At 41.3% G+C, this 19,418-nt stretch overlaps 1 protein-coding gene and 1 long non-coding RNA gene across 4 annotated transcripts in view; one reads left to right on the top strand and one right to left on the bottom strand.

The window, feature by feature from the left end:
• micu1 (mitochondrial calcium uptake 1) overlaps positions 1-19,187 on the bottom strand; it is a 30,884-nt gene extending 11,697 nt beyond the window's left edge. Inside the window, exons 1-5 of one of the 3 annotated variants that reach the window (XM_087175454.1) lie at positions 19,036-19,187; positions 15,222-15,391; positions 13,965-14,160; positions 11,763-11,925; positions 9,067-9,110 (exon numbers count right to left, since the gene is read on the bottom strand). In XM_087175454.1, coding sequence (XP_087031580.1) covers positions 9,067-9,110; positions 11,763-11,925; positions 13,965-14,160; positions 15,222-15,385 — 567 coding nt within the window. In that variant the 5' untranslated portion in view covers positions 15,386-15,391; positions 19,036-19,187. The remainder of the gene's footprint in view (positions 1-9,066; positions 9,111-11,762; positions 11,926-13,964; positions 14,161-15,221; positions 15,392-19,035) is intronic. The other 2 variants (XM_023411633.2, XM_087175455.1) reach the window with 2 other exon arrangements.
• Positions 7,469-7,988, top strand: LOC147818812 (uncharacterized). Its single transcript, XR_015437590.1, has 2 exons — positions 7,469-7,636; positions 7,792-7,988. It is a non-coding gene; the product is annotated as an uncharacterized LOC147818812 (long non-coding RNA).
• Positions 19,188-19,418: the final 231 nt, after the last annotated feature.

Below are 19,418 nucleotides of genomic sequence, written 5' to 3'. Positions count from 1 at the left end.
AAGAGTTGAAGGCTTTCAGGTGTTTGTGTGTGCATAAGTGCAAGAAAATACTAGACATAGACAGATAGAGTATGCACATATGAAAAGAAGAAAGAGTAAAATGAGAAAATGAGAATAAAAGAGGTTGGTATTTGCCTCGTGAGTTAGAAACAATGACACACAGAGAAAGCTCTCTGGGCCTGGGGTGATTCCTACTGCCAGTCCACAAAACAGAAAAGATCCACACAACCATACAGGTGTGTATTTCAGTGGGCAAGCGCACATTCATTGCCAAACAGCTACACAACTACGCACATAAGAGACATAAACACACTCGGCCTCATTATAATGATCAGAACTGAGGCACAAAGCATATTAGGCATAATAACTCGCTTTTTTTTTTTCTTCAGCATCCCGAGTCAAGGACAAAAACACCCCAATCAGAATAGCCAAAATGAAATTTAAGGAAAACAAACCCAAATGCAATGGCCAAAGACTGGAGCCAAATCGCATACTCATCTGATAAAAGAAGAAATTTCAGAGTGTGCATGGGCATACTAACTAATAAACACAGAGCCTTTTGTCTACTCTGATGCTGCCTGTGTCCCAGTTAGACGAAAAATATGATTCTCTCTTTGAGGATCTCAGTCTGCAGCTCCAGACTTCACTTCTGAGCTGACAATATAGCTTTCACTCTTTCTCTCTCATATACAGTGGGCTATCAGACTTTACATCCCTCCAACAAATGTCTGATGTAACACTGTGCACTCTCTCAAGCAGGCACAGAGGTAAAGCAGAGTGTTTATCAAGCTGTGCTGTCGGTTTAATCTTCTTCTTTTAAACCTTTTCCATGGAGCTTGTGGCACTGCTGTAAGATCATGTCCCATCTTCCCCTTCATCCTCCATCTTTCTGTCACTAAAGATGTGCAATATTGGGTGAGCCAGCGACAAACCTCTTCACAGTATGAAAAAACTCAAACATAATCAGATAAAAGGTAAAATGTTTGATCTAAAAGAGTTACCCATTAGGTAATTTGATTCCCCAGACAGACTTAGTTTGTAAGTCTCATCAGTTTAGTCTTTCATCAGTTTTGACTCATCTACCCAGAGGACATCATGCCTATAAAACAAGCTGCTGCCATTACTAAAAGGATCCCAGATAAAATGTTTGTATTTAACACTCATTGTAGATCTTTCCCAAAGCACAGATCTTCAAATGACTGTAAACCTAATTGCGGCAGCACTCAAGTTAATTAACAGCTGAAGCCTTCTCTGTCAGCGTGTGTCAGTGACAACTTGTGTCTGTGTGAATGTGAGCATGACTACTTTCTAAACTTCTGCCTAGAGTGTGTTCATGTGATCATACATGTCTTCATGTGTCAGCAACGTTATGGCCAAGTCCGTGGGCTATGTCCAGATGACGTACTGCACAACCCAAGTAGCCTGTGAGCTGAGGCAGAAACACAGCGCTGACAGAGCTGCTGGCTGGCCGGTGCTGTTGGCAGGGCAGTCAAATGTACTGCTGTCACATACACACACAGACGGGGTTAAGGGTTTGGTCAGGGATAATCTCTCCAGTGCACAACGCTTCATAGCAGCTCGATAGCTGCACTGGCCAAATTTCATCTAAGCGAGGCTTTAAGAGCCCAACAAATGAGACAAGTCGAGCGCAGCCAGAGGCATGCATGCAAAAGGGCTGAATCTCTTTCTGCTCATTTCACATGAGAGGCTAAGAAACACTTTCTAAGCACACCACTGGAAAGTTGCATACTTAAAAAAAACTTGAACTGCATAAAATTTCTTTATGATTCTCTCATTTCACTGTTAAATCCATGACTGATCCAATCAACGCTTGTAGCAATACATTTTTAAACCCATTGCATCTATCAACTATCTCTGACTACAGAAAATTCCCCAAATGATCAAAGTTTTAATAAATCTATCTCAATTTGTTAGCTTTCTTTTACTGCCAGACAAACGTATAGCTTTACATACCATCATGCTCGGATGGGTTCAATTATATCACAGCTGTGCTGATGAGAAGGTACATTCCAGCAATCCCGCATCATCATGTTATAATAAAAGAAAAAAGGTAGCTGTTCAAGTGACTGTGACTGAGATGAGATATTATTCAACACAGCATCCTGCACTCCTCTAATGTGGACATTAGGATACTAAAAATATGTCATGTGCCACCATTCATTTTCTGCTAGCTTCACTCTTGTTATTTACACTGCTCCACAAGCACTTTGTGTGGCCAGGCACTTGGCTGCGGAGGTGATGACAGCTTAGACTTGGCCCTCTCTAATACCGCTGTACCGGCTGCAGTGCTTTGTTACTGATTAGATCTGTGACCCTGTCCAACACTGCAGCTGCAGTCACTCCGATAACAGGAGAGAGGAAAAGAACTGAATGATGAAAGAATAAGATATAAGCCACATCATTTGCGTTGAGACTTTAAAATAACTATCAAATAACAGACACAATGACTTTTCTAAGATATTGTCAAATGAGTGTGTTGTCTGCACAGTCTGTTCTGAGCACCGCAACAAAAAGATGAATATATGGGTCTAGGCTGAGACCTGCCACTAAAGATGGAAATCTCAGGTTGCAAAAAACGGAAATTTGCTCCCATTCCCTTCACATTCATGTGTGGTGAGTGCGAGTGTGCTTGAGTGATGCCTGTCCCTGAGCGACCTCTCATCCCTGGTACAAGTGAGTCTCGATTGAACTACTTGCATTGGAGCGTTGCACCAGTGGGGATTTACTGATTAAAAAAGAAGCAAGATATGTGTACAGTGTGATGGGGAGGGGGGTGAGAAAAATGCATTAAAAATGGATGAGTACCTTCGTGCCACTTTGTGTGATGTGGTAGTTCTGGGGTTACAGTCACTCTGGCAGGTACAATGAAAGACATGAGTTTCAGGGGAAAGGGAATTTAGAATGACCTGCTTGAGGGTAAAGTCGACCCGGGTCTAAGCCTGACCTTTCTTGAATGGTGGCTGAAAGCTCTCACAGTGTATCAGTGCACTTGCCTTGTACTGCGACACATACAGTTAGGGCACATTCTCCATCCAAGCCGCACACTTCATATGATCACACCCTTTCACAAACAACCAAAAACCAAAATCCTTGACCATCAGAGTGGTCAAGAGTGAATATTTTCTCCTTGTATGATGATACCTTGGGACCAAGACATCAGTCTATAGGTGGGAGGGCAGGTACGTGGGTGGAGAGAACATTCATGTATTTCCACCTCTAATCCCAGGAGTAACTGCAGAGAACGGTGTACCGTTAATATCTCATAATTATTCTGGGAGCACTTTCAGAATAATGGGCCCTGATGTGGAACGCCCAATAAACAAATTGCATTCGCTGAGGAATGGCAGCTGTCTCGTAAGAGAGAAGGGGAACCAAATGAGCTGACCAGGTGTCACAGACAACCCAACCTCTTCTAGATTAGGAGAGGGAAGAGAGACAGAGGAAGAAAGAGAAGGAGTTAGTGTGCAAGTGTGTTTGTGTGCTCATGTGTGAGTTCTTGTTTATAGACACCGAACTAGACATAGAGGAAAGCATGTGAGAACTGAAGACAGTGTGAAAAGACAGAGAGATAGAGCTGTGACAGTCCAAACAGTGGCCCCTGGGAGCTTCCTGTGAAATCAGAGAGAATGAACATGACAACAGTTGGTGTGATAAGAGGCTCGTTTCCATTGGAGAGCCCCCTTTGCGCGCCCTCTGAGTGACAGGTGTCGGCTCTCAGTCATAGCAGGTCCTGCGGCAGACGCTGTGGCTTTATGTAGAGGGAGGGCCACAGCATGTAGGAACAATTTGGATACATTGTACAGACCAAGTCCTGCCTTCAGTGACTCTAAACCATGCTCTACAGAAATCATGCATCACTGACATCCGGACAATCCAGAGAATGGATTTGTGAAGGCTATCAAGCACATCAATACAGCCTTGATGTTAGCTAACAGAGCCATTTCCTGGGTCCAAGACCACCCAGTGATGCCACCATGCGCAGAGAGGGGGCGCCACCACCAGCTACTTTCTCTGTGAGATGCAGGCAAAAGAGCAGTGCATGCTGGGAAAAAGGCTAGAATGCCAAAGCAAGTGGAAAGCTAGAGGTGATATATCTTTGAAGACATGAAAGGATGAGGAGAAAAGGTTTGTTTATAAAGCAGGACGTAGGGAGTGCAGGGGAACAGCACTCCTATGATTTGGCATTGATCAATACAAGTTCCTTATATGTCTTATTTTAGCTGCTCTTTGCATCTCAGCTTTGCAAGACCTTACATTCTTCTTAAATTTCCACTATAAATGTATGTGGACTGACTAGTGTGTAAATTATGTAGCAGTGCAGCACTGTTTAATAATCCCTGTAAAGGTAAATTAGTAAGTCTTAACTAAATAATTCAGCAGGGACGGCACGGCATGCACCTGCCTCCAACAAGCTATACAAAGGGCACCAGTGAGACCTCCAACTCACTGTCCAATAACACAGAGTTTGTGTTTGCATATTTGATACAAGGGCAGTGCACACACAATAGGGTGCGTGTCAACTTCAGTTTCTGACACTCCCTTTCATTATAAGGTGAACAGGTTGTAACCCGTCCTCTGCTGCGCTCGGCTTATCTTCACGTTGACTGACAGAGGCATTTATACCTGCTTAAAGGCCAAATCATTTAGTAGATAAAGCTTATAGGTCAAGGCTTATTTATCTACACTCACCAACATAAATGTGTATATCACATTTTAATCACAAAAGGTTTCTCCAAGGCACTCTGAAGAAACATTTTGATGCATTGCTGGAAACTAGAAGCAAGCGAATGCTAAAATGAACGCATACACATTTATGTCAGTGATAAAAGTGACTTAAGAGCTCTTATATATGAAATTAACAGATATGGCAGAGGTGGAGAACACCATGGCAACAATCAGACTGGTGTTTCCTCCACCATATTTGTTATTTTCCATATTGGGACATCTTAGAGTGTATTACTGTGCTTATACGATGGCCACCAACCACAGGCAATAAGAGAAGCTGTATTCAAATCATCAACCATCTTCAAAGTTTGTTTAAAAATGGCTGACAGTGAAACAGACCTAAGCCCTGGTTAGCAACATAAATGCAGTTATGGTTATCTGCAGTTTGATGTACTTTTGCACTGGGGTTAAATAGTTGACCAGCCAATCAGAAACCAGTACTTTTCATGGCCATGATATAATTTGCTTATTATATAAGAAAATACAGTGCCATTGCTTTATTCTATTTCCATCCTTGTATGGTTTGACTTCTCCCTTCTGGCTGTGTTCAATGCCTACAGCATGTAAACCCTGTGAGAGACAAGCTAGATGTAAATTCAACATACTATTACCAGTCCACTGATTTCTTGTTAGAAATTATACACTTTAAACACACAGTTTGGCTGCTGTCCTATCCATAGTGATCGTTACCATAACTGAGTGTTTCTGGTTTCACACTTCCTGAAGTTGAGATGTGGTAAATGCAGGAAAAACTACTAACTTAGCTGTTCCCCTGGACTAACAACTGTGAATAGCTATGTCCTCCAAGTTACTACAGAGGAGTGAGAGAGTGAGTAATAGAAAGGTAGGAAAAAATAGAGAGACATAAGAGGAAGAACAGTAAAAAGTATAAAGGACAGAGGGAGTAGGTAGTGACTACAAAGTGCAGTTTTTCATTCAGGTGCACACATGCTGCTCGGCACACACCCCATACCTGCCAGAAGTCCTGCAGAGAGGGAGGGGCAGAACAGAGAGGTGATGAGAAGGGATGGAGGGAGGGAAGGAGACAGAGGAGGAGTAGGAGAGTAAGGGGTGGTTGGGGGAGTTTGTGGTCGGACAATGGGTGATCAGTAGATGGAATGATTGGGGGAGGACAAAAAGTGGGGATTTCGGGAGACAGGGAGTTGAGGATGATGGTTATATACATGAGGAAGGGAAGAGAGAGAAAATGGAGGGATTACTTGTCATGTGAATGAGAGAGAGTGACTGATAAGAGCATCAGAAAATAATCAACAGTTAACAATGGCATCATCAGGTCACATAAACATAAGATTACAGCAGCTGAAAGCATGTCCACATGATCAGGGTAGGAGGCGAAATCACAGAGATGGAGTGAATTAACAGAGAAACAGAGAAAAGATGCAGTCAAACAACTAAGTAAGTAAACCAAGCAATCCCATTTAAAGGCTTCTAAAATAACTGTGTTCGCATTGACAGGAAAATAAAAATAAAACAAACAGAGTGAGTCAATATGAACAACAGTTGTGAAACAACCATATAAGGGCATATAATGTTTGCTACTTACAAACTGAACCTGGAACAAATTAGTGTGAGCAGAGAGAGGGGTGGGAAGGGGGATGTCGTGAGAGCTTTACAACGAGTACACTTTTAAACAATCTTCCGCTCTAACTGTGGCTGAACAGTATGTATGTGACAAATGTGTCAGGTGGCTTGGTTATTTGTAAATATTCCATCGACTTCATGATTTACACACTACAGATATCACACCACTGTACTGCTATGGCCATTTCATCTAGGTCTAATTCATTGCAGTTTTTAGTTTCATGTGAACTAGATTTCATGGTTTCTTGGCAGAAAACAGAAATGGTTTATTCCTCTCCCAACTAGCCAGAGGTGCCCATTAAGCCAATGAGTAGTCACGTGTCTCTGGGCAAGAAGGGGTTTGGATAGAGCCTATCGGGAGAGGGGGGGGGGGGGGCACAACAGGAAAATCTCAGGGGATAACCATAGCTAAATACAGTGTCAGAGAAAACTATGTGTCCAGAGATTTGCCTGGCAAATAAAGGAAACACAAGGCTTGGAGATAGGAATGACATTTCCATAGGCAGACAAGGACCATTAAGGTATAGTGCTCCATTTCTATTTGAGGCTGCCACAGAATTTAACATTTACTTTTTTAAATGTATAGCACAAGCTATTTAGTTAATGTGTTTTTGAAATAAGGGTGAGTCAAAGTTCTGGAGAATCTTTCACAAAACATAAGGCATGGTAAAACTAAATTGCAGAACGAGCAGAGAGGGGGAGTAATAGAAGAAAGTTGTGACAAAAAAACAGACTTTGTTTTCTCTTTAGACTCACTGATTTGGTGTGGTTCATCTGCCTACAGCACTGAGATGAGGTACAAACTTACTCATCGTCATCATATGGGCAATGGACTTTGTAATTACCGTAGTTTAGAGTCTACAATCATGACAGCTATGACCATTCACAATAAATGAGTATGGATGGTTGGCTAGTGGGTGTGAGAGATACTCCCTGAGATCAGAGAGAGGGTAGTAATGGTCACAAATCAATATCAAGGAAAACGGACATGAAAATAACGATGTTGTAGATTTATATTGATGGTTTCTATTTTCCTGACTGTGACAGAGAAATGTTAGCACAGAGGCTAGCTCTTTTTAAAGTCAAACTGTAGCCATCGAGGGGAGGGGGGAGGTGGAGAGTACCCTGTCCAAGGTTCACTTGCTGTTCTCTTTAAATAGTCACTACAGGTCACATTATGCACTGGGCAGGCCCACTTTGTGCCTCGTAATGATTTAATATGGAGTTCTGTTAAAGATCCAGGCTTTTCTGAACTAGGTTTAACTAACTGGATGCTTTGAGAATTAAGGTAGGTAGGAAGAGGATCCCTGCGTTGGGTGAAAAGTATTTTCTTCTTTACCCATTAAACATTTTTCTGAACTTTTACAGTTTAAACTGTATGTGGAAAGCAAGATATTCTGATTATTGACTCTAGCCTCAACTCATATTGTTTTTCATTCACAGTAATTGACGGTTGAGAAGCCGACAGCAAAGCAGAAGACATCAGCAAAAATAAAAAAACATCTCAGAGAGTGTATGGCTTTGACTGTTGTATGTAATATATCATTAATAAAAAATTTTGTATCAAATTTGTACCTGCAATGGAAGCAACTCAGTGTGACATTGCACATTTTGCATCAGAAAAAGTTAAAATACACCAACTAAGATCAAAGAAGACCCAGAAATATCAGCTAACTTTCATATAGATGTGTTTCTAACAGTATGATAATTTCTGCACTCCTTGCTGACCTGACAGAATGTAATGTTGTTTTCCATTTTTCCCCATTATCTCTTTTCATATGTCATCTTTTACGATGCTATAACCCTACTGCCCCTCATGAGTATTTATTCATTTCTGTGACACTGAGTTATCACCTGAATTTATACATTGTTTTTGTTTTATTTATCCATTTTCTTCAATGTCATTTCAGCCGGAAAGATGAATGAATGTGGCATTTTTTGGGGTTTTTATTTATTTATATTATATATTTATATATTTCTTTGAAGGATTTCATTATGCTATTATGTAATACTACATTCATGGAGATTAGGATTCAGCAAAAGACACTTCCAAAAAAACTAACATGCTGCATACCGTTTCTTTATAGATAATATCTGACTTTTTCACTTCATCTCATTAACAGTTTGATCAGTAGTTTTCAAAACTCACTTATAATTCATCCTCTGTGTATGCATATTTAAAATCCAAGCAGGAACAGATAAAACCCTTAGTGTACTCTGGGGTTATAAAGCCAAATTATCAAGTGCAGATGTCATTTGCTTGATCTTTTCTGTATGGAAATAAGACCAATATTTAAGAGTTTGGACATGAAAGACATTACATTTTTACATTTAAGGTGCTAAATTCAACTCCATTATACTGTAGTAGTGGCAGACATGTCAGAGGCAGATATCATAAAACCTCAATAATAAAACTGACATTATCTGCATGCCCAGACATCACCCTGGGATAAGTGTGAAAATGTGTTTTTTTGTATACTGGAGGAACAGATTATTCAAGCCGTCATTGACTTTGGCCATTCTGGGGAATAAACCCCTGTGGTAGACTGGAAAGTTGTTCAGTGGGAAAAGACATAAGCTCTGATATATGTAATTAGAACAGAGTTTTCTGGGGAAATGCAATATTCATTTAGTTTGGGATGATAATAAAAACTCCCTGCTGCTGACCTTCATGATTGCTAATCTATCCTCTTTACCACCAAGACGCGCACTTCTTACCTTGCCATCATAGCGCTTCACAATGAACTGATCGAGGCCTAGATCTGAAAAAGAGACAGAGAGAGAGAGAGAGAGAATAAACAGATGCAGATTAGGAGACAAATATAACAAACGAGATGAGAGGCGGACTAGTTGCACAGCAGGGGTATCAAGATGTACACCAAACTTGAAGCAGAGCAAATGCTTTTACTTGGTGTCATTACTGAACCACTAGCTATCACTGACACGTGCTCAAGATTAATAATGGTCATTAACAACTCATTTCCATCTTGCCAATTCTTTAAAATAAACAATCATCAGCATTCAGCTTTGACTTCTCTGATCATCAGTTATAACAAAGTTCTCAATCAGGGTTTATTTTATAGATCCAGGTCAGCAGCACAAAGCAAGATTAACTGTATGTAGTATTTATGTTAATATACGTGATTGCTTGAAATGAGTGTTTTAAGGTGTTTGGGTGTTTCAAATTAATGTCATTATATTATACAAAGACAATGAATAATCACTTCAATGAAGCACACGCAACTGAAAATAAGAAAACATCATTGTTGCCTGGTGTTCCTGGTTTTCCTCACTGTAGGTCTATTTCTGTGTCATGTCTTTCTATGCTTAAGTCACTGATTCATTTTCTAGCTGAACACAGTTCTGCTTCCTGCAAGGAAGATATGAAAAGTGACTTCCCACACTTATCACTAAACTTTATCAAATATATGTCAAACTTGAGTTATGAATTTGCGTCAAAAAGACAACCATACCTCCAAACTAATGTAATTCATACTAACAAATCTTGTTGATGTGATTTTCTGAACTCTTGTGAGACGCAGCAGTTGTCATCTGTTAAATGATGAAGGATTTGGTACTTGAGTAAAAAGACAATTTGGGAGTGATACAGGCTCTTTATATCACACGGACAGACTACGCACAGAAAGACTGCAGTCTCAAACCAGATTAAGTTTGAGGGTGACGGTTAGAGTATAATCCCATTAAACTGAACGCTAATAAAGTGAACATCATAATTCAAAAAGTTAACTTCATCAGCATTACAGAAAACCTAATCACACCCAAGACTTCTATAAACAGCCTACCACCTTATTCTGCTGGGTAAATAATCCTTTAACCTCAGGTCAGTTACAACAATAAACTGGGATTCCCATTTACAGGGCTGGAATCCTGAGGTTAAATTCACATTTCTAGACTTGTTATTGTGCCAATAAGGTCTGTCCCATTTCAAGAGCTGTTTCAAACGCACCTGAAAGTAAGCCTTCTTTTGCCAACATTTGAAAGAACACAGCTGGTCTATTCCCATCAGCCCTCACTACTCTACACTCTGTCTTGTAAATTGCAACAAGCTAGTCATAAAATTCACATTTCAGCTTAACAAGGAGCATGAGTATTGGTCCCTCCGAGGCTGGACTTTTGGATTTGATGATACTTTGTGTACTCGTCCTCCTGAGGATCTATTGTATCTCTAAACCCTGTCCAAACAGACCATTCAAAATAAAAGGGTGGCTTAAACTAAAATCTTTTAAATTACTTATTAAGTCCATAGGGTTATTCATCATCTATGAACCAGAAAATCTGTTGAGCATTAAAACAACAAAAGCAACTGAGACCATAACTTTTTTAATTGAATAGGGACTGTTGATTAACCTCACTTGGGTTGGGGTGCTTTAAATAGAGAGTGTAATAGCTGCCTGTGAAGTAAACTGCAGTTTCTCTTGGCTTTTTCATCTGCTTTGCTGAACCTTCTCTTATCCAACAGAGCTCAGGTCATCATTACTTTAATTTCAGTTTGGAAGGGCAAAAAACAGGATAAAGAAGTGAAGAGCCTTGGACTCATGAAGTTGGAAAGAGAGGTACTAGGCCCAAGAATGGAAGGCCCATGGGGGCCAAGCTAGGCCAAGTCTTTTACGTGGTTAACAGATAGAAGTGCTGAGGTGAACAGGAGAGGCAGCGCAGACGTGACAGGCTCAGCTAAATCCTTATTAAGTGCTAACTGCAGGCTTGCTTCCTCAACTGTGGATGAATGCTCAGGATCTAAAAGTTGTTACACGCAGAGCATTTGCCTGCAAGTCTGTGCTGGAGGCTAATATACACCTATACAATAAAATGTCGCACAAATCTAACTGAATAGAGGTACTGAAAGGGGGCTGGTAACAGATAGAGAAGACTGGCACTGAAACACGTCAATGCCAAGTTAAGCTCCCTGCCGTCCCAACCCTCCCATGGCTGAAGATCAAATATCTCTCACTGGCTCCATGTGTGACGCCTGAGATCTGCTCTGGTTTGAACCCGTTAATTGAAACACCAACTGCTGTGTCGTAATTCCCTCAACTCAGCGTGATCGGACAGCCTTGACACTCCCCTCCCTCCCCGCCTCCCTTCATACTTGTGAACACAGTCAGTGGGATCATTATACCATGAACTGTCATAAGTCTTAGACTGCCATGCGAGTGTTAAGTGTGGAAGTGGGCTGTGTCAGGTAATGCTCCACCAGAGGAGAGATACAGGTATAATGTCAGCACTGCTAACTGGAAAGATCTCACCCAGGATAACCCTGAACATTTACTTGACTCTCAAGCAATAAAGGAAAAAGGAGTGAAACTCATAGAAAGAATAATACCATGCGAGTGGGTGTTAAGAAGTCACAAATGAAAACTAAGCAAAGGCACAAGAAGGAAAGCAAAGTAACTCACTCTCAGGCTGTTTCTCATTAGGTGTGATGGAGCGTATGAAGTCCTGAGGTGTCATGTAAACCTCAGCATCTCCATGCTCGCCGATGACCTTCAGCGTGGCAAAGTAGCGGAAAATCTTGTCCGGAGTCGAGTAGGCCCTTATCCTGTTCTCATACTCCATCACCTGCCAACCAGACAGGAAGTACAATTAATGACCCCAAATTTCACACATTAGGCATGAGTACTACTCTAATATACCCAAACAACAAGATCAAAGAACCAGGAATATTTCAACCCAGTGAGCAGCAAGGTAAATAATCTGAGGGAGAGTTAAAAGAGTGCAGAAGGGGTGATGGAGTGACCAGAATAAAGAAGCAGGTGTCGGCAGAAAGGGGAAGCATATTAACTTCCTGACTCTACTACCACATAATAAAAACTGGGAATAAAGTGTCAGTATCAGTCTGACTGACGTGTTAACATGAAGGGAGACTGCAGAGTTATCACAGCTCCAGAAATGCAGTAACAACCGTGCAAAAGGATAACAGCGTGGCATCAGTGACATACTGAAGTCCAACAATTTGGAAAACACAAAAAACTAATTTATTCAGCTCTGTTACACACATTAGCTCTGTTACACGCAGTAGCCATTAGTCAATGTTTGTTTTAACACTGCCATCCGCTTTTCAGTAGAAAGTTTCAAACAGATGCAGCATAACTGGGAAACTGACAGAGTGGCATCTGTTTGGGAGCTGAGAGCAGCCACAGTCTTCAGAGGCGGTTATTTTATGTGACACTGAATGATTGTGTAAACTACACAAACTCCCTGTGGAAAAAGTAAAACACATTTTACAGCTTCAACTTTTTGACACTGTTATCCACTTCAACTGGATAACAAAGAGAGTGAGAGAGATTCATAGAATTTGATCAAACTAGATTCTCTTCTTGAGACTGCAGCTATGATTAAGTTCTTCAGTGATGGTTCCTGCTCTTTAGCGGACGTTATTGGTCTTTAGGGAAATTACCAGGAGCGTGTCTCCCAGAAGAAGCAACCATCAGTGTATGGATGAGAGGTTATAGGAAAGTCGTGTGGAAGTGCCTTAGAGCATAACTGATTGAAAGCCTGTGACACACTGTCATCTGTGTCGAGCATCTCCTCAGATTTACAGGCTACTGAACTCAGCGTCACCCACAATGACGGAGACTCAGGTTTGTTCTTTTGAGCTTTCAGTCTTTTATGCTCTCTCTTTCCATTAAAAAAATTACATTTACACATCGAGGTGGGTTGAAATTCAAGTCACGCCAGTTATTTATTCATTTTTAATTCAGACTTTCAAAAGTTGTTGTTCAACATCTGAGATAAGAGTGTTAAATCTTTAAAAGTAAAAAGGTGAAAGCATTGAATTTTAAACACACATGAGAATGGCAGTTCCCTCCTGCTGCATAGTTTTCCATTAGAGTTTATTCAGAAAGTCACCGTCACCTTTGAAAAAAGTAAAGACAAAAAAAAAAAAAAAATGGAAGAACCAAAAACTCCCAAAGACTTCCACTTCCGAAGACATCTTGATGTTTAATGTTCACGGTCTTCCCACCACACATACTGTAAACCGCCATGAACATTTAACCATTTTGACAGCAATCTCAGTCTGATGCACATGCATGTACATTTGCACACACACAAACACAGAATTGACGTCAAGCAGTGTACTTTAAATACTTCAAACATACATTCCTCCTTTGACATAGTCAATGAGATCGCACAAACAACTTATTTTTACCAACACACTAGTAAATCCTGTGTTGCTGTGATTCACTAAAACAGTTTACTCCCTAGACATCTATATGCTTTCAGCAGACTATGGCTGCTGCTGCAGAGGCAAGAGTAATTGCACAATTTCTACATCTGTACCCATAAGTCAGATGTACCATTTCATAACATTGCTTGAAAGAAAAAAGGCATCTATTGGTCAAAGAACCTTTGTTTCCTTCGTTCGTCTTTTGTCATCTACTGCCTAATTAACAGCAATAAAATCTTGCGGGGGGCATATTTCTGTTGTTTATGACAGTAGAAAATGCTCTCCAATTGAACTTGTGTGTCTCCATAAAATATACTGTCAAAATGTACCAGCGTTTGCATATTGGGGATTGATTAGGAAGGCATTCAAACACCATTCTCCAGGTGAATTAAACAGGGGACTGTCTGAATGTTTATTGTTTATTGATTACCTTGCGGTCACGGAATCCAGAACGTGGCTTCTTTTTCTTCCCCTCTCCAGCTTCATCCTTCGCGTCGTTATCTCCACTGGTGGCCTCCACCGATTTCTCTGACTCTGTCTCAGAGTCTGTATCCCTCACAAAATCCGCTTCCTGTCCACCTGGTTGCTCGGAGTGTCGAACGGATGGCCCTGCGTCCGCATATGCTCTTTGTTCAACAAAGAAAAAGATTAGAAAAAGATTAGGTGAAGTACTGTAGGTATGATACTAAGCAGAGTTCAAACAGATGTGGGGAGTGGGGGTGGGGGTGGGGGGTTACGTGTTTGACTGTGTTTTACTTGTCTGTGCAATGCAGAGCCAACTCCCACTTGACCATTTTTCTGACTAAATTGAAAATTGGAACAATAATAATAAATAGCTGGCTCTGTCTGGAGCAGGCTGAATAATTCAGTTTAATGAGACACAAGGAGAATGAAGCCTGGGGTGAAGGCCTGGAACAGTCTCGTCCCATCAGTCTCAAATGCCCTGAGGCACCATCCATCACTCTGCCTACTGCAGCACTGTCATTGTGTCCCAGTAGAGCTCTCACGTCAACACCCTCTCTACCGCTTTGCCTTAACTAAACACCAGTCTCCTTAGTAATGGATAGCCATAAAAACATCGTGACATCCCTGGGGTGGTGGCTTGGAATGTCAACAGAAATGCAGGTACGTGACTTCATTGGGGTGGTTTCCATAACTGTTGTGTAATGTTAGGGGGAATAGGATCTGGCATGTGCTCAATAGTCGACATGCCGTTGAATACTGTACCCCAAGCAAATCCTAGTATGTGGATCAATGTCTCTTCATTTAATGGTGAACACACCAGATAGGGGAACTTGCAAGTCATGGTGTAAGACAGTGCACTCCAAAGAGAGGTGTGTCGTTCCAGGGGAATATCTTTGATGTGGTAGGAAAACCAGAAAAATGCAGCTCAAAAGATGTGAGAAATGAAAACACAGTCACATGACATTGTTGCAAGCAATGTCGTGTTTGGGGGTAGAGGGGTATTTGAAAATTTTTAGAGCAACTGTTTTTATGTAAACACATTTTGTAATTTTTGGTTATTTTTATGTGTATGAATAAAATTCTTTGTGTGTTTTCAAGTTTGCAACTGCATAAATAATAATAAAGCATTTTTGAATTTAAGTTAAGTCAGGTTTCGAAAGGCATAATTATTTTCTCCATAGACTGTAGAAGCACACAGGTGTAGCCATGGATTGAGACGTACCTTTTCCAGAGCAGCCCAGCACTAGCAGAAACACCAGTTACACCAGCCAGGGCTGCCAGCATCAGCCTCCTCCGTCCAGACACACGCACTGCCCCACTGTGGTAGCGCCGGGACAACTGCACTAGCCCCACCGAAACTGCGGACAACACCCGCAAGCGGAACATCCTGCACTGGGGAAAAGAGTGTGGTGAAATGTAGAGCTGACAACCTATGAGATAAGAAATGCTCTTCAATGTTGTTTTAGGGTATTTTGTCCAGCATGTTACTACAGCAGAAAAAAATTACAACAGCTGGCATAGATCTGCTTCCCTTATTGCAAATACTGACAAATGAGAGGATAAAACCACTTCAAACTACACAACATACTGTATATAGCATCTCAACATCACATAGAAATGGGCACACAGCTCCCACTGTGTTAACCACAATCCGTTCTCCAGTCATAAGCCACTGAAGTGTTAGGTAAGGATTTGGAGAATTTGACCAAAAACTAATTAACACTTATCTCAAGTGGCAAAGCTTAAAACAACAGCAGTTCACTCTTGGGATCTGTTGTCATACCGCACTACAGGCAAAACTGTACCTTTAACAGTCACTGCATAAATGTCCTGGAATCCTCACACACACCTCATTTAATAAACAACGGAAAGCAAGGATAAAACTAATTGCCACCAGTGCAGCTAAGCTCCAGAACTTCATTTTCAACCAGACTGTTGCTTAATTCATCAGTGTCACGGAAAGATGATTAACAATTAAGCAAGGGGCTACTGGTGTGCATCTGCGGGTCCTATGTGTGCACTTTTTAAACTAAAGGACAGAGGAGTTCATCCCACTGAGGACTGCAGCTGCCACCTGTCGATACCCTATTAACAATTCAGACACCTATTGTCAAACTGATTCAGCAGAAAGAAAAAAGAAGACATGGCATATGCTAATTGGAGTGTTCAGCAGCCCATGACAACTGACTGGAGGGACTGAGGGCAATAGTGAGCATTCATGCGCACCATTTTTGTGGAACTGGAGACAGCTAGATCTTAATACACTGGTACCAAAGACTGAACTACAGAAACCAGCAAGACCAAAAACGTGTGTAATGCAACAGGAGAACCTGAATGACAGTTGCCTGTATAGATGGCTTTATAATTAAGTACCAAAAAATAAGAGCAATCACCCATATTTGTACAAAACAAAATAAGAATACGGCCATCATTTCTCAAATTTTGCCCTGAGAGAACATCCTTTAGCTAAGGTGTTGTATAGCCTGATGGCAGTGGGAATAAAGGATCTCCTGAACCACGTTGAGACGTTTGCTGCACCTGTAGCTGCATCTCTGTCCAGCCAGAGTGTTGTGGAGAGGAGGGTTGGCCTAGACTTCTGAAAGTCCATGACCATCTCCTTGGTCTTGGATGTGTTTAGAAAGAGGCAGTTCTTGTCGCTCCATTCACTGAAGGCCATCGTCAGATCCCTGTACTCCTCTTCCTGCCCATTCCTGATACACGCCACAATGGTTGTGTCATCCAAGTATTTTTGGATGTGGCAGGACTCAGAGTTGTATTTAAAGTCTGCCGTACACAGGGTGAACAGGAACGAAGCCAGAACAGTCCCCTGTGGAGCCCCAGTGCTGCTCATCACTGTCCCTGAGACACAGTTACCCAGCTTGATGTATGCTCAACTGGAAAGAGTTTTCTCATCTCTGCCCCTACAAAATCATGACACAAGTACGTAATGTGCCACACAAGCGTATCATACACAGGAGACAGAGGGACAAACACAAACCACTGATTTGTTTTTCTTGATATCTCTGACTCTGAGCTGCCAGCTGAGGATCGCCAATTTTGAATAGTTTAATTAAAGTCCACCTGGGCCTTTGAAGCATGTCTACTGAGATGAAATTAATCACTTTCAAAGTGAGAGTTACCCATGATCTGCAACATCCCCAGCTGTGGGGCTTGGAGCTTGTACAGATAATAATTTTCTACAGCTGAGGCATACCAATGCTCTAAGCACAAAGAATGTTACTCCTACATCGAACCCCAGCCAAGTAGGACTTTATTTTAATCAATACTGCCCTCCTGATAGAATAAGGCATGGAACTTTGCTTAGCATATGGATGTCTCAGGCTGTACCATGTCAGGGTGAGCCAAGTGTTTTAAAATATTAATTCTGCTTCTTTAAAAAGCATTAAGTCCAGCCACTCCCACAGCACAATCCTGAATCACATTCATCCCCTGGGACCAGGAACTGACCTGGGGCCTGGTGAATCAATATCACTCTTGGTCATTAACATTATCCAACTCCTTACAGTGACATGTATTTCTGATGTGTGAACACTACTTGGTACTTGGATGATCCAATCCTAAAAAAAACAACAAAAAAACAAAAAGGGGCAGAAACGGAGCAGGCATGTCACCTCAACAGCCTATGGCACTAAGAATGATGATTTATGTCCTCAGGTGAAACTAGTGATGCTTTCTTCACAAATAACAGTAAACTCCGCAGCTCCGAGATGCTAAACTTTGCAGTTCCTCTGCTGTTTAAGGATGTTTTTTGCATCCAAGCAGTAAATATAAACAGAGAGAGGGGATTATTGTGATGAGTATCAGAGGCACAGATGAAGAAGAGTTTGCATGTATACCTCCTACACTCAGTGTCTTATGAAAAACAATTGTCACCAATTTGGAAAATTACAGACAATGCATAGATCTTTAAGCAGATCTGCAACTTGCTCACAACTTTCTTAAAAGTTGATTCATTAACTAAAGTTGACAAAAGTATTTTTAAAAATGTAAGCACTGTCACACATTTACAAACTGTTTATTATTACCTTAAGGTGTATCACTGTGAATCAAAATACACTGGACAGACAGGTTGGGCTAATTTGACAGTGTGGTGACTCACACCATAGTTGGCCACATCTCACGCCCAACTGGGATATCAAGAGTATAGACACAAGTGTTAAAGCAGTATGTATCTACTGCTCGTGATTAAACCAACGTGATTATTGTGTACTGCCTAAACAGACCGGGTGGCTCAGTTTGGTCACAATCAACAATTTCCAAAAACTGTGATCCAGAGGCACCCAAGGGTCCACGAGTAATTTTCCAAAGTAAATTGAGAAGTTTACTTTCAGCAGAAGTTAGCACAACACTAACCTGTCTGAGCGTGATACGCTTTTATTCTCCCAAATGTCACATATATATCTAACCATATAACGTTAACATCTTCACAGGTGAGCACCCAGGACACAAAACCTGCCTTCGTCACGTGGGGGTGTGCCTGATTATTTGGTCCCCAACGGAGAGACGGTGTTTGACATTAATATTTAACATATCACACTGTCACCAAAAGCCAGCATTAAACGTTAATTATAAACTGCTAGATGTCATAAATATAACGTTTCAGATAATATTATTGTTATGTTTATCATGTCAGAGCGGAAACGTGAACAACCAAACTTTTCTCGTGATGCACAAGCACATCAATGTTTTGTTTTTAGCACCAAGTTAAGCTCGTTGACAACAGTACGCAGTAAAACAACGTCTGCTGTTTGCTGTCTGCTATCCAGTAATAACCTACATATTTTCAACGTCAGTCCTAAGTTAGAATAACTTGTTATTGTTAATGTGACATAACTATCGAGTCCAGCGGTGACAAAATTGTTTCGTAGGGCAGCTAACGTTAGCAAGCTAGCAAGCTAACAGTTCACGTTAGGATAAATGTCTACTGTTAGCACCGGAAGCTGCTACTGATTATAACGGTTACACACTGCTCGGTTAGAGAGGTGTGTTAGCAAAGAAGCACCAAGGTTACTCACATGAGTGACAACACAAACGCCAGTCAGTCCAAGATGATAGTGTCTTCAGTGTTTCAGGGTACGTCTTTACCTCTTGTGTCTGCAGAGATGGAGCGCAACGCAAACAGCAGTTCCGTGTTCACCAGCAACGGGGTTGGGCAACATCTCCTCACCCCGCCCCATGCAGTTCAGACGGGTTACCTCCCTCTACTGCTGGGGATGCAGTTACAGTGCAAGTAAAATCAGATGAAAATCAAATGACCAGGCATTTAATCTCACCGATTAGAGACATAGCATGCTCTGATTCTGCACAGTTTCTCGCCACAAATGAGAGTTGAATAATCGGTATGAAATTGGTAATCATCGAAAGGTAATATGAAGAAAACAACTTCACGGTTGAAAAG

Source organism: Seriola lalandi, unplaced genomic scaffold (assembly GCF_002814215.2).
Source record: "Seriola lalandi dorsalis isolate HSWRI2012SDOR001 ecotype SW California unplaced genomic scaffold, Sedor1 jcf7180002054470, whole genome shotgun sequence".
Taxonomy (NCBI): domain Eukaryota; kingdom Metazoa; phylum Chordata; class Actinopteri; order Carangiformes; family Carangidae; genus Seriola; species Seriola lalandi.
This window is presented reverse-complemented; position numbering and strand designations above follow the sequence as displayed.